General features: G+C 51.3%; 1 protein-coding gene across 1 annotated transcript in view; it reads right to left on the reverse strand.

The window, feature by feature from the left end:
* CDH22 (cadherin 22, type 2) overlaps positions 1–16182 on the reverse strand; it is a 45425-nt gene that overhangs the window by 15309 nt on the left and 13934 nt on the right. The window contains exons 4-7 of the mRNA XM_009994034.1: positions 9837–10004; positions 8910–9097; positions 7929–8182; positions 714–850 (exon numbers count right to left, since the gene is read on the reverse strand). Coding sequence (XP_009992336.1) covers positions 714–850; positions 7929–8182; positions 8910–9097; positions 9837–10004 — 747 coding nt within the window. The remainder of the gene's footprint in view (positions 1–713; positions 851–7928; positions 8183–8909; positions 9098–9836; positions 10005–16182) is intronic.

The following is a 16182-nucleotide window of genomic DNA, read 5'->3' on the forward strand; positions in this document are numbered from 1 at the left end:
AGGGAAAATAAGCTAACAAAACCTGAAGAGGCACCAAGCTGCTCCCTCCTGGCTGTCCCAACAGGGTGCCAGCAGATCTGGCAGTTCCTGTAAATACAGCCTAACGGATAGCACAGCCCTAGGGGCAGGAAGAGACCATCACAGGGCTCTCATGGGAAGGTCAGAAAGGAGCTGCATTGCTGGGGCCTCCCACCCACTCCTCACTGTGCCTTGTCACGCCTGCAGCCACACCGAGGGCAGGGGACTAAGAAGGAAGGGCACAGGAGGCCCCCAGCAGGGGTGAGCACCAGCAGACATCAGTGCCATGGGGCTCCTGGCAATGGGGTGTCCACACACAGCACGTGGCTGAACTGGGGGGGTGTAGGTGAGGTGAGCAGACCTCCCCAGAGTCACACCCGCTCAGCAGGTGTGAGTGCAGGAAGTTTCAGCATAGGGATGGCTGGCAGGGCTGGTGCCTAGATCACACAAATTTGATTAGTGTTCATCAAATATATTATTTGACCATGCTCCCTTATTAATGCTTGACTCACGAAGAATATTTTTAGGCTGTCTAGGGAGATGTCAGACTTGGTGCTGCTGCATTATTTTTTTTTTACTTCAGTGTTAATTAGCCCTTGCATCTTGGTCACCTCTGCAGTGAAGGCACCTGTGTTTCCCCTCTGCCCCGCTGTGGTCCCACACGCTCTGCTCTACACAGCACCCTCCCATCTCACCTTCCTCCATCGCCAGGACAGTGATGTTGTGCCACCCTGCTGTCTCCCGGTCCAGGACCTTTCCTGTCACAATGGCCCCTGTGTTGGCATCGATGTCAAAGATCCTCTCGGCGTCGGTGCTGCGGTCGATGGCGTACCTGAGACCCAGCAAAAGGGGAAACTGAACAGCTGGATGTGCCAAGCCCAGCCCCACCATCAGCCCAGGGATCTAACACAACAGGCTCTGTTATCACCACCCTCACCCTCCCTCTGCTGCAGCACAGCTCTGCCAGGCTGCAGGCCCAGAGCCCTCAAGTAAAATAAAGTGCATGAAGTAGGACTAAGCACAGACTGTTACAAGGAGGAAAACCTGCTCCAGTGAGAACCTTATGCTCAAGATAGACACAAAGATACAGAAATCATGGGCTGTACTCCCCTCATGAGTCTGGAAAGGTTCTGAGCTATAGGTTCAGGAACTACACCAACCCAAACCAAAGGAGGACACCACCGTTTGAGGAGCCCACCTCTCCTACCACCTCTGCCCGTGATCCTGCCACAGCACCCAGCCAAGTGACAGCCCTCCAGGACAGTACAGCAGCACACAGGCAGACTGTGAGCTGGACCTGCAGATAACCCAAACTGCAGCTATAGCAGTTACAAACAGCACAGTCTCCTCTGAGTCCAGCCTGAACCTGTGCACCTGGGGTGAGAACCCTGGCAGCAGAGAGGTGGGCAATGGCCAGCATGCCCACAATCAACACAGCACATCATCCCCAGCAGACCTGAGACCTGCCCTAATCTTCTCAGTTTCACAGGAGCAGGCTGAAGAGCTCTGGCTGCTCAACAGAGACACTTCAGACAGCTCTCACAGCTCTAGTGCTGCCCCAAACAGCCCCCTTTCCCTGGGCACAACAGCCCACCCACTGCCCATGCCACCTTGGGAGAGCACGACTCCCACCCCTGCCCAAAGGACACCACCACAGCTCAGGAGACCCAGGTTTAGCCCTGCACCTTAGCTGTGTCACCACGAGCTCACACAGTCAGTCCCAGTGGCATGTCCTGCATTTCCAGCCATTACACAGGGAACAAACCAAGCTCACATTAAGTCGGGCACAATTAGACAAGTGCTCCCTGGAGGCAGAGGCTGGAAGGGAAGCCTCATCTAGCTGAGGCCCTTGAGCACAGCCAAAACACAAACAACAAACACCACCACTGCAATCAGAAATCCAGGAGGCCTACAAATCACAAACAATACAGCATAATGTTATTGTGTACAGCATCTTTCATACACACTGCATCTCTGAGTGCTCTACAGAATTTAATAATACAAGACAGCAAAGAGTACAAAGGATAAATTACCAAAAGGAGGGCTGTGAATAAATTAAAGGCTTCAGTTACATGTCCAGCAACATAAGGAAGATAGATGCAGGGACAAAGCTCGCTGAAAAACTGATGAGACAGGACAGTACTGAGAGGCCACATCAGACCAGAGGAGCAGAGCAGGATCAGGTCCAGGCTAGAAGCACACTCTGAATGGTGGAGGTGCTCCACACACTGTGGGCAGCTCTCCCCAGCTGCCTGTATCTCACCTGGCATGGTGCAGCAGTGGTCTAAGGGTCCATCATCCACACGGGTCACAGCCAGGAAACCTCGGTGTGCAAGGATGACCATTATGCACAGAGGCATCGATGGCCTCTGCACCTTTCTGTCCCATGCCATGGGGGTGCCCCCTGAGGGGAGCCTACCCACACAGCTGGGCAGCTCTGCCTCTGGTGGAGGCATGCACAGAGACATACAGCATCTAAACAGAGTTAAGACAGTACCAGTTTATGTCCCCTAGCTCTCTCCCTTTCAGATAGGGCTTGAGAGAAAAAATACAACAGCACTTGCCTGTAGTTAAGGAAAAATGTTCAAACTAACTTTATAAACTGCATCTGTGCACATGCACAATCTAGCATGTTCTGCACCTACGTGGCCCCCCCGTCCCCTCCTTGCACTGAGAGGTGATGGGGATCTGCCACAGAAAGCCAGGTACAAGCCCAGGCATCTCTGCCCCAACTGCCAGCTGGAAACAGCCTCTGCAGGCTTGCAGCCAGCTCCAGAGGGACAGTCACACTGTCTTGGCACGTACTGCAGCCTCACACCCACTCTGCGCTCAATCACTGCAAAGGGAGAGGAGAGGTTTGGCCACTCTGTACACATCAGTCCAATGTACTGCTGGAAGGAGGAACAGAAATCAGAGTGACAACACCCAGTATCTTTCCAATAGCATAGTTGATGCATTTGCACAACTGCTTGCATTGTTCTCCCACATCACCTGACCTCAAACACATCCTGTTCTTCCATTCCACTTTGAATACAGTCAAAGTTCAAGATGGTACTTCACTCTCCACATGCCTCCCCTGCTCCTCGGGTAAGCACATGCCCTGTTCTGCTCCTGTTCATGTCATTGGTGCATAAACAAAGACATCTGCAAAAACAGCTATGCAGAAAAACCCAGCTAGTGACGGGGACATCACTGAGCCTGGAAACATCTGATACCTGCTGCCTTCAGGGCCAGAGGGCATGAGGCTGGTTGGGCAGCACTCTGCTTCATGCCATTGGTAACCTCTGCTTATGCTTCTAATTGTTTTGCCACTAAGGTTGTATACTGTAATTTCCAAATTGCTGGGGACTGACTGTCCATACCCTATGGCAGGACAAAAACCAAACCAGGAATCCGATCCCTTTGTCACCACTGAATTACAGAGACCTGCCACCTTCTCAACACTGTACTAGGGGAAGGAGACAGAGCTCTGAGTGTTGCCTGCATTTGCACAAAAGCAGGGCTGAGCCTGCTTCTGCAGCCTGTGGTTTTGGAGATGGCAAGTCCAGGCGAGCCTGTAGCTCTCCAGCTGCACAAAGTGCGGAGGAGGCTCTGGAGCACTAGGCTGGCATGGCATTGGGAACTGAGGGGTACAGGGATGTCCACCCACCCCCCGAAAACCACAGCCATAACCAGCTCAGAGCTGTGGAGCAACCCATTTCACACAGCCCCAGAGCTCTCTGCCCAGGGCTTGTGGCTCTCCCTGTGCTGAAGCAGCTGGAACAGGCAGCATCCCCTGGGCTCAGCTGGCACCACTTCGTGCAATTCAATCTTTACCAACCAAGTACTCTGCTGAAAATCAAAAGCCTCTCCACCTCTAGTAGCCCAGCTTTGCATTCACCCCTCTCCCTGAAGTCAGATGGGTCTTCTCTCCTGGAAAGCGGCAGCAATTAATCCCTGGGTCATTCAGGTACACAGAGATAGGACACATGCTTGTTCCTTCTAAAGCTGGCTGGTGCTCCATGTCTGGAACTGCAGTTCCCAGCTCTGATTGGGATGCGGACCTTGTAATCCATTTTCCTCTCTTACTGCAGGCACTGCCTGTTGGTTTGGATGTTACAAGTGACTTTAATTTAGACAGCTTTCTTGGAGCTCATCTTTCTTGTGAACGCATTTCTCAACCAGTTTGCTTCACTTCTCCCCCTGAATGCAGCAAGGAGCACATTATATGCCACATGCTTTGTTAATAGGGAGCTTTTCAGACACTGTGTGAAAAGCTTTTTGTTGTGTTTGTTTTTTTCCTCCTCTGCCTTTTGTGTTGAAGCAGGTTGTGGTTCCTGCTGTGCTGTTGGAGTCTATAAAATGCCCATGTCCAACACATGTCTCTGGATTTGGTGAATGCCAGACAAGAATATCTCTAAGAACCTTAAATCCCAAGCAAAATCTTCCCAGTGCTGATAAAGCCTGGAATGCACACAATCAGAACACAGGCTCCCACTGCAGAGAGAAAAACAAAAGGCTCCCATACAAACAACCTCAGGTAGACACACTGTCTGTCACTGTGTTACCTCATACAATGGCTCAGCTGAGAAAAACTGCACGTCCAGGAAATGTACAGTGAAAGCCAAACAGTCAACTGGAAACTAAATTCTTTCAGAGAAAGCATGGCTCCAGCTTTTGTAAGGCAACAAACAAGGATGGAATAAAATAAGAAGCACCAGTCATTTAGAAAGGCATTTCCTGCAGGTCTGTGCAACCCCTGACCATGGCACTGCAGGGAACATGTCCCTTTGTGTCCCTCTGGGAGCTGCCACAGCTGGGTCAGGTCACCCAGAGAGAGAGGGAGCTCTTCAGGTGCCCTGTGCCCAGCTCTCCACCCACCCAAGCAAGCAGCTGCCACTGCCCTCCATCCCCACGCAGCTGGCAGGGGGCAGAGAGTGATGCCTTGAGGACACCCCCAAAAACAGGGGAGTTGGACACCCCTACAACCCTCATGTCTTCATAAAAGGTCATTTTTAAATCCAGCCCAGCTTGTCTGAAAGGGATTTGTTCTCACACCAAGTGTCCACATCCCTGTGGAACAAGCAGCTCCCAAGGAGGGCAGGGAGCACCAGGCTGGATGTGCCCTCAGCAGCTGCTTCAGGCTGGATGGCATGGCCAGAGCTGCACAGCCCTGCTTGTGCTGGCCTGGGGATGAGCCAAGGGCTCCTCCTTTCCCAATCAGCTAAAAATACATCCCAAACCTCGTTATTGGCATCCTGCTGTCAGCAGGACCTGGTAATGCTGACAGAGCTGATTTTGCTCCCCTGTCTCTGGCAATCCCTGCTCTTTCCTGCCTCAAGGGGAGTGCATCTAGTCATGACAGAAAGTTGTGGCTCTTCTCTATGCTCAGGGCAGAGCCAACACACAGACCAGAGTCCAGGAGAGAGCAGCTACCACAGAAAGAGCCATATCTTTGCTCCCACCTCTTGCAGATGAGGATCAGGAAGTTAAAGGGATTTGCTGAACTGCAGTGACTTTAAAAGGTTCATACCAACTTCAAGGAGCTGAGGATCAAATACTGGTCGTACTGTCAGGACCAGCTGCTCTGTCATGTATCAGAGGTGAAGTACAAATGCTGGCTTCTTTGCAACTGTACTTTGGAGTAGCACACTTGAAATGTGAGGTGACTAACTGCTGTCTCCTGCTGATGAGTTAGCGTCACATCCTGGCAGGGTGCTGTGGGGTGCTTGCACTAATGTTTGTGCACCCCTTTGAAGCTGGGAACAGCTGCCTACGTGACAAAGTATTTTATTAAATTATCCAGCTTGCCAGAGGACAGGAAAGCAGGAGAGATCCAACAGCACCTTGCTCATGCATCAGGGTGACCAAAATAAACCTGCACCTCCACTTAATGCACATTAAAGTGCCAGGCAGGGCTCATCCACCCATGATCCCCAGGCAAGCACCAAGGGAGCACAAGGGGACGGAGCTGCCATTGCTCATGACAGCACTGCAAGAGCAGGGGGGAGTGGAGAGGTGGATGGACAGAGGCCAAATGTCACAGGGAGAACACAGGGGATGCAGGATGAGCTACCTGCCTGGGGATAGCTGGAGGAAGGACACATATTTGAATGCATCAAGCCTGACAAGGGAAAACATTGCAATTCCCAAGCTGCAGCAGGCGCCTGGGAGTCCTGTTGGCTGGGCCCTCCTGTCTGAGCATGAGGCATTGTCTTGTCTGGCACCAGGCTTGCTATGAGAGAGACACTTGCATAGCAAAGTTTGGGCTTTAACTCTCTTCCTCCTGCTGAGTACTTGAATCTGCTTCTCTCTGCTCCAAGTTCCCATCACCTTCTGCATGGCAGAAGAAAGCCTCCCTCCCCTGCTTTATTTTGTTCTGTCTGCAAACAATGCAACAAGCTCCATGGGGAAGCAGCACAAAGGAAGAGAAAGCTAGAATGAGAACAGTTCTGTCCCCAAGGCCCCTTTCCTACAGCTACAGATCAGAAAATAAAATCTGTGTTCTGTGGCACTGGTAGAAACAGTCAGGTGGAAAAGCTCATGCACACATGTACACATACACAGATGTGTGGGAAGACTGCAGGCATCCGAGAGTGCAAACTAACAGCCATGTGCTCAGGGAGGGCCACAAAGAAAGATCAGATGTGTAGCCTGAATGGAGAGGGCAGCCACGTGCTGAGGTGAGCAGAGATACTTCGAGCACATGTCCAGCAGACAGCACTGACTAGGGGAAGAGGGGCAAGACTCTAGCTCCTGACATGCCAAGGCTCAATTCTTTCTCATTCACCCTAAAGACAACTTTCAGCATCCAGCTCTGTGAGACAGTACTCTCTGCTAGCTTCCAGGTATCTGCAGATGGCAGGTTTCCATGTATCAGCTCTTCTCTGAGCTTTCTAAACATTTCAGTCTTCATATCAGAAGATCTGACAATACTCCTCACTCCACCTTGAACCAGTGCATTCCCCATGGCTGCCCAGTGCTGGAGCACCCCAAGAAGCTACAGGGGGCATCATCAAATGGAATCAGCACTGTAATCGAGTCCTCCCTGGCCATGTCCTCCTCCACCCCACATCCCCTGCTGTGTCCCAGTTTATTGCTGCCTGGAACCGGCTCCCTGCAGAGCTTTCAAATGCAAAGCCACTGCTGCTCGTTTGAAGTGAGGGGCTGTGCACAGGGTCCCTGCAGCCCTGCCTCACCTGGCACGGGAACACACGCTTCAAGGAAATTTTCCACACATTGAGGATGTTTTCTGAATATCAGCTTTCCAACCCAACTGCTCATGACTCAGGCCAGTTCGCAGAGCCAGAAGGCCGCTTTGTGCCTTAGGTAATAACAATTTAACAAGGTAACAATCTCTTTAGCCGCAAATTAAATGGAAATAGGAAATGTCCTGTGCAGATAAGCTGCTGCTTGGATTATGTCCCCTGCCCAAATATAAACTCCTCTGATCCCTGTGCACACACGCACACACACAGCCAAGCTGCAGCTCCACACCTCCCAAGCCTCACCTCATTTGCCGTCTTTCATCACTGCTCTCTGCCATTTCTGGTCACTTGTCTGGCCCGTGTCAGGTACTACTGCAGAGGCCTTGCTGTCAGCAGCAAGGACATGCAGCATCACCCAACCACCTTCCCTGACACTCCCTTGCCACTCACAAGCCCATCACTTGCCAGTGACGTGTCCGTCACCTGTGAGACGGCTGCTCTTGCCTGCTGCTTGTGCACAGGCTGTCACTCACCTGCCAGCTGCCTGCCCCACAGGTTATACTCATGCACTTGGCCACACATGCAGCACTTGTCACCTTCACTACCCCCCTCCTCTGCCATCACCTCCCCTCTGCTATGAGCCACCCCAGGCCACGTGTTCCTTGCAGGTGACCCCAGACTCCGTTCACAGGAGACAATGCAAGCTTTAAGCAGCTGCTTTACCGGACAGGATGGTTTGCTGTGTCTGGATCAAGGGCAGTGACCACCCCCACGACAGAGCCAACATGTGCGTCCTCCTGGACCTCCATCAAGTTGGAGGGGGGCTGGAACTCAGGGGGCTCATCGACGTCCAGCACTGAGACCCTCACAATGGTCTGGTCCCGGAAGGTGCCCAGGTCCACAAATCGTGGGTCCACAAACTTGTTGAGGGCCTCCACCACGACAGTGTGCACTTTCTTCGACTCGTAGTCGAGAGGCTGAGACAACAGGAGAAGGTTAGCCATAGCCAGCCTGAGGACTCCCCCACTCCCCTTCCTTCACCAGAGACACTGGGGCAGCACCTCCATGGGTGCTGCTCTGCCTTCCTGCTAGCAGTGCCCACACCAAGGTGCTGGAGAAAGAGGAAGTCTCCAGCCCACTCCCCTCAAGGCCCCCAACAGGGCTTCCAGGCTGCAGGGGGCCGGGATTCTCTGGGAAGAGAACAGGCTGTGTGCTGGAAGCGAGTGGGTTTTGATCATTAATCTCCCTGCTGTTATTTTTACAGGGGAGGCAAGCTGAATGCAGTGGCCTTGGTGAACAACCATTCTTTCTTGCCTGCATCAAGTGTTTGCTTGATTGTTTTTCCCACCAAAAGCAGATATGGTCAAAGAGCTGCTGGTCATATATAGGAATTAGGTGGGCATATTTCTCCCCTAACAGATGCTATCAGTAACAGCTGTAAGCACCCATCCCTGCAGCCCCTGGCACTGTAGCTCCTTCGCAGCCTGCCCTCCCAGACACAGGTCTGCATTTTGCCATCCAGGCAGAACAGAGCCAGGCCCCTCCCTGCACCTGTAGGCACAAAAATGCAACTGCTACTGCTAGAGCAGCACTCAGAGGAGCATTTATTTCAACTCAAGCACAGCAGCAGAGTCCCCAAAGGAATGGGCTCTCTTGCTAGAGATTCGTGCCTGCCCAACCCAATCAGCTTTACTCCTCTCTCACCTTCTGTACCGTGATGACAGCCTCTTGGGTATTGCTGTCCGTGGTGACTTTGAACATCTCCACCCCTTCCTCATCCTTCACCTGATATGTCATGTCTGTGTTCTCCCCAACGTCAGAGTCTTCTGCCTTCACCCTCCCGATGGCAGTGCCCACAGGGGCAGTTTCAACAACGCTGAACTGATACATCTCTGGAGGAGAAAAAGGTACTAGGGTCACTGCTTCTGCCCTTGAACTCCCCCCAGCCTGCTATGCCCTTTGCATACCTCCCTAGGGGCACCCTTGGAGCATGAGGGCTGCCAGTGTCTGCAGTCCAGGATGCCCTAACAGGAGAAACACACACCTCAGCCAAAAACAAGGGATGTGGGAACATAAGTGGGCAGCTCTGATGTTTCAAGGTGCCAGGTGAAATAAGGCCTGATTTTACAGAATCAGAATAGTCATGGTTGGAAAGGAAGTCTGAGGTCACCAAGTCCAACCATCACAACAAACAAACAACCCCAAAACCACAAGAGAACACACCACACAACACACCACCCAAAAAGAACCCCCACACAACAAAACCCCAAACAAACACACACCAGACACACTCCACCAAATAACACCCATAAAAATAACACTCTACCATCTTCACCACTAGAGCATGACCTGCATGGACACTGCCCTGCAATCAGCGTTCCTGGATTCTTTGCAAACTTCACCATTTCTAATTTCTAGGAGATGCAGCTAAAGATCTGAGCCTCCTCCAGCTGCAGGACCCAGCTCCCAGGAGACAGCAGCACAACTGCCCCCAGCACTGCCCAGAGAGGGGCCAGGAAAGGGCCAGCCCTGCTCTCCCCACCGCTCAGCCCTGCTCAGTGCCCGCACCAGGCTGCTGTGCAGGGCAGGAGTGCGTTCCCGCCGCCCCGGGCGCCGCGACGCAGGACTTACTCTGCGGGAAGCGCGGGGGGTTGTCATTGACATCGGTGACGACGATGGTGACGGTGGTGGATCCCGACAGGCCGCCCAGCTGCCCCGCCATGTCCGTGGCGCGGATCACCACCTCGTAGCGGTCCCGGGTCTCGCGGTCCTGGTCCGCCACGGCCGTGCGGATCACACCTGGAATGGCAGCACCCGCGGGGACACGGGTCAGGCTGGAAGGGGCCAATGGAGACAACCTCATCCAGCCCCAGCTCCAGACAGGATCAGCATGCCCGGAGGGCCCCCGGGTTGGTCTGGAGAATGGGGGAGGGGAGGTGGTCAGTGCATTTAAAAAGGTCTGTGGGCACAAACCCCCTTAAGTGCTCCTCAGGTAAAGGAGACCAGAGATTATATATTTGCTCTGTGTCAGGGGCTGAGAATGCACAGGAGACCTTAAACTTAACTAAAGGTATGGTGTGTTAGTACTTCTTATGAAGTATCTATTTTTTTAAATAAATGTTTATAGATCTTCAGTAGCCTCTGAGCTTGGGAAAGTGACCAGAACTAAAATGTAAAGGCACGTAAAACATGAAACAAAGAATAGTAAAACACAGCAAACACTGTGAATGGCAAAAGTCACTTCTTACCTTACCCAGGAGTGTTTAATTTACATGGAAACAAAGTAGAGAAGTATTCTGAAAGAAAGAAATTACTCCTGCCCAGAGGTGGCACCAGGGGCACACGTCAGTACAGACACAAGGGGTTCCCAGTTCCACCACACCAGCAATACCCCAGGACAGCAAGGAATCAACTCAGAATCCCCTCCAGCTCAGTTTCTTAACATCCCCACAGATTTAGACATTGTCTAACTGCTTTCCTGTTCCAGGCTTTTCTGTCCAACTATTAGCTTTGCCATCTCCTAGTGTGAACTGCAAAACCCACCTTTGCTGTTTCCCCAGTAATTCTGCCTGGTGTTGGAGAAGATGTTGGAGGGGGGTTGCCTGGCTGGGCAGAGTGGGTCCGACCTGGAGGAACAGGAAGCTCCTCCCTTGCCAATCGAACAGCAGAGACCCAGCCAGTTGCTCTCAGCCACTTGCCAGACCTGGTCTGACTCCCTCATTCATCCTGGGGCTGGTCAGAGGAAGCCATTTGACCAGGAGTCCCATACCACCTCATCAAAGTGGCTTAGTAAGCACTGGACAAGGGAGGGATGGATGCACATCCTGGGGCTGTGAGCAGGCAGGACTGGCCTTGCACCAGCACCTCCCCAGTCCTGCACAGGACTGGTATCAGCCAGTTGTACTTACAGGCTCTCCTGCAACTCCACTATGAATACAAACCCCTTATTTCTGGGCAAGCACTGTCTCATTGAAATTTAAGCAATTCTGTTAATTAACGGGGTCTGAAGCATTTTATAATGAAAATGATTCATGTCAGCACAATAGTGATGAATTGGGATGAGAGGGAAAAAGCTCATGCATTCAACAAGGCTGTAATGACTTAACTGAGCTGCTCGTAATTATATAGCTCATAATACACCATGCAAGATGGGAGGAAAGTGCTCAGGAGCTTCCCAGAACACATCCAAGGTCACCCATCCCAGGAGTGAGCAAGTCCAGGCCACTTGGCACATGCAGAACAGGGCAGAAAAACAGCCCCAGCAGCCTCCAATTCTCTTACTGACACGAGGCAGACAAAACCCTTGTCTTTGGCAGGAGTGCAGACTGAGCAAACACCACGTCCTGTTCTTTGTCCTGGAAAAATGTGGGCAGATGCAGATGGACTGCCCCATACCCCAGGAGCCCCAGCAGGATTGTCACTGAAAAAGTTGTTCCTCCTGAAGCTGCATGGGCCACACCAGACTACCACCCCAAGTGTCAAGCTGGTTGTGTCTTTTAGGGTGAGGTATTGCAGGGTCTCCAAGCATAATCCACACCAATTGCTTGGACATGGCACTAGGGGTGCTGCCATAAACACCCACCAGCAGGAAACATGCATGGTCCCATCTCCCAGAGCCAGCATAGCCTGTGTCCTCTGGAAACCTGAGGCCCAGAGAACTCTGGAAACACAGCAACCAGTGATGGTGGCAGACCTGTTCTCAGGGCACAGAGACAGAAGAGGCAGGGACCTCCACTGCTGTACACAGAACATGGAAAACTCCTATCATCTCCCAAGATTCACATTCTTTCCAGCCAGAAAAACTTCCAAACTTCATCCTTTCCAGACACTGCCAACAAAGCAAGAACAACCTCCAGCTCAGACTCATCTCCCTAGGTCTTGTCAACATCTGTTACAGTTAAATAATACAGGCACATGGTGGCATACCCTCTGGTACAAGGCACATGTGGCTTTCCAGCATGATCCAGATTAATCAGTATAATTACTAGGCACGGGGACACTCACAGCATCACATAAATACCATCAAATCTGCTCAACAGCAGACACTCTGGGTGATAAAAACAAAGCAGGACAAAGCACTCAACAGGTAACTGCCTTCTAGGAATCCCATCGCTATGGGCTTTGCTCTGCTCTCCAATACTTCTAGCTCAGACGTCCATGAAGACCCTCGGACAGGGCACCTTCAGCTGAGGGCAGTCAGCAGCAACATACTCCCTGCCACAAAGTGCAAAGCCAGAACAGCGTGGGGTAATGTACACAGGCAAACCCTCAGGAGGTCCCTGGTCCAACTACAACTCAAAGCAATCATCAAAGGCAGATGAAACTACTCAGAGCCACATCTACTCAGGTTTTGAGTATCTCCAAGGATGGAAATGCCACCTTCATGGTGACAAGTTTTCTTTTCCTAGTATTTGTGTCTTTTCACTGTACATAGAATGGTGAAGGTTGGAAGAGATCTTAAAGATTATCAGGTTCCAACCCCCCTGCCATGAGCACGGACACCTCCCACCAGACCAGGCTGCACAAGCCTCATCTAACCTGGCCTTCAACACCTCCAGGGAGGGAGCAGCCACAACGTCCTTGGGCAACCTATTCGAGTGCCTTACTACCCTCATGGGGAAGAATTTCCTCCTGATGTCTAACCTCAATCTCCCATCTTTCAGTTTAAAACCATTATCCCTTGTCCTGTCACTGCCCTCTCTGGTGAAAAGCCCCTCCCCACCTTTCCTGGAGCCCCTTCAGGCACTGGAAGGTGCTCTAAGGCCTCCCTGGAGCCTCCTCTTCTCCAGGCTGAACACCTCAACTCTCCCAGTCTGCCTCCATAGTAGATAGACTCCAACCCTTGCTAATCTTTGTGGGCCTTCTCTGGACCCTCTCCAGCAGCTTCCTGTCCTTTCCGTGCTCCTCTGCAGACTCTCATCACCCATGCTCAAAGCCCATTGTCCCTGAGAACAGCTCTGGTGAATAAGGTTCTGGGATGGGGCACAGACCTGCACACAAACATGCACATACTGATATTTCTATTTCCAGGCACTGAGGATCATTTCTAACAAAGTGGTGAGAGCAGCAGAAAAACACATCCTGCCTCCTGCTGCTGCATCACACAGATCCAACCCTTCATCAGCCCAAGTCAGCACACAGCATATTCCCAGCAACCCCTCTCCCAGCCTACTCTTACTACCCTGGGACAGGGGCTGAGGTCAGTTTCAAGCAGGGCCAGGCTGACAGGTAAGGATGAAACAACTCATGACTGCACAAAAATAACCAGTTTCATCCCAGCAGGTCAGTACTTCTTGTCCTGCTCTCCCTGGCACAAATACCTCTAAGCCCTCATGGGCTAAGTCTCCAAATCAGGAGACAGGCTCTAGAACTCCGGAGCTGTTTTAAGTACTCATAAATGCCAGACTGCATTTCAATTAGCCTTCTGAGTCCTTCTGCCTTTTCCTTCCCTGCATGCAGCAGAATGACAGATTTTAAGAACAACCTCTTCCTTTCAGTAAAAAGCAAGATTCTCACGCACTCTCCCAAACTGACACTCTGGGCTTTTAGGAAAGCACCAAATATCACGAGGCCTTGAACACTGCCTGCTGTGATTGCTCTGCACCAGTCAATATTCCTGCAAAGGGATGAACAAGACTGCTGGAACCAAAGGTGCCGGGTTGTGCTCCCCTCTAAGGGGTGTTGAGTATTTCCAGTTTTCCCCCGAGGCTGTGGGCAGGGACTGCAGGCAGCAGAGTCTCCAGGCATGCTGGCCAGAGATTGGAAAGCACCTAGCAGAGAACACAGGGACAGACACCAGCAGGTAGGCACAGCTGCCAGCTAAAGAAAAGCTTTGCCCCTATAAAGGTGAATAATCTGCAGAGCTACGGAGAGCACAGGATGATTTAAAACAACATGAAAATTTGGCCTGCAAATGAAAATAATGATGTTTCCTCTCATATGAATGCACTGGGAGTCACATCCTCTCTGGGCCCATCTCAGCATCTGAAAAGTGTAAGTTAGATGATCTTTGTGAGGACAGGGGCCAGAGCTAGAACAGGAACTAGAACTGATCCTTGTGCCCAGGGTCCTGCTCTCAGCCCCCACAGCCACACGGCAGCCTTTGCTGGACAGAGGGGCTCTCTGCAGGGCCAGAACACTCACCCAGAGCCAGCACCCACCAGCAGTGGCAGAAGTGGCTGTTTCCCAGCATAAGCAGCAAAGCAGAGAGTGGTGTTGAGTGCTGTAAAAGCAGAGCCTCCTCCAGCAGCAACGGGGCAGCCACGGCACATGCAGCCCACCTGGTACAAGGGCAGAGATCAGCTGCGCCCGGTCTGCAAACCCAGAACGAACGAGGACGGCAGCACAAAGCCTAATTATGGCTGATGCCTGCAGGCTTTTACAAGAAGCCTAGGGGATATTCTTGTAGTTGGCACAGAAAATCATGCCTCCAAAGTCTGTGCATACAAAGCTCCCCACTTGTACACCAAAAGAGCCAGTCTAGACCTTCAACACATGCAGAGCAGGATCTGAGACCAAATTTGGGGCACACAACCCAAACCCACAGGCAATTTCAGCATCTGAAATTTACTTCTCAAAGCACAAGAGAAAGAAAAGCTCACATGCACCAGCTGTGCTGCTCCCTCACCATCATTCGACACTGTGGAAGCCAGAATTGCTCTCCACAGCTTTGCAGATGCCAGTGAATGTCACGTTGCAGCTCCCACCACTCCAGTGGGACCATTTAGTTGCTCGTCCTCCTCCAAAAAGACATCTGAGACACTATGGGAATTCAGGGATTATTGATTGGTAGGACTTGGCATAGCATGGCATCCAGACAGTTTGGGTCTGCTTTGAAAGGTCCGTTGAATCTGAAATCCCAGCTGAGTACTACAGCTAGTAACACTAAAGAACAGGAGACAAACTAAGCAACTTACACACAGCCTGTACCCTGTACTCAGGTGTGCAAACCACACTTCTACATACAACACTGATACTATGGGAGACAGACAGTGGAAAAAGAGCTGTTTGTAAAGGCAAGGAAGGAAAAGACAACCTATGCTAGAAGGAGGCATGGGCTCAGGGGGGATGTGCAAGGAAGCATGTGTATGATGGACCTGTGCAAAAAGGCAGAGAGGAAGGGGGAAATAAATTATTCTTCATTACCATATATTATAAGAAATGTAACATGCCAGATTTTTATGGTTCTTTTTATGGCCATTAATAACAATGGTGGCTCTAAGAGTCATGCTGCTGGTGTGGATAATTAAATCTTATGCTCAGGGCAGAAGCCAGGCCAGGTTTCCCATGTAGAGCACTAAAAACCTATTCAAGTGCAGAGTGGGAGTAGGATGGGATTTGCCTGGGTGGATATACTGGCTCCTGGCCAGTACCAAAGAGACACAATGAATAAACATCCCCCCACAAATGCTGCCAGCCCTGTACCTGCCACCCCAGCAGCATGTCCATGCAGGCCAGCATTGACCAAGGGCCACATGTCCCACAGGCACGAGGCTGCAGCCAAGGGTGCCAAAGGCTACTGCCAGCTCAGACAGCACCAAAGAGCCAGCCTAGGGCCCACTGTAGCCATCAGATGTTCTGAAAACAGACATGCTCAAGAGGGGCTGAGGACTCTTCTGCAGACTGTCAGCAGTTTTGCTTTTATGAATCACGAGCAGGCAGAATAGTAAATCAACCCCCACAGTGTATGAAACAACCAGCTTGAGAATTAACACACAAAAAGTCAAGGAATCAAGAAGCTTGGATTCCCAGAGTGACATTAATTCTCACCACAGTCCCACAAGACACATTTTAGTTTATGCCTTAATACAGAGCATTAATGTTGTTGCAGGAAGCTGAGCCTCTGCACGTTCTGGCTTGTGCATTTTGCTCCCAGTAGTTCCTTGTCATTCTAGCAGCCAGGCTTCCACTCACACAAAGCTATTTCAGACTAACAGGATCTCACATGCACCTGAATTTTCAGTTTTTAGTCCATTGT

The sequence above is a fragment of the Chaetura pelagica genome, unplaced genomic scaffold (assembly GCF_000747805.2).
Source record: "Chaetura pelagica isolate M959 unplaced genomic scaffold, ChaPel_1.0 scaffold493, whole genome shotgun sequence".
NCBI classification, from domain to species: domain Eukaryota; kingdom Metazoa; phylum Chordata; class Aves; order Apodiformes; family Apodidae; genus Chaetura; species Chaetura pelagica.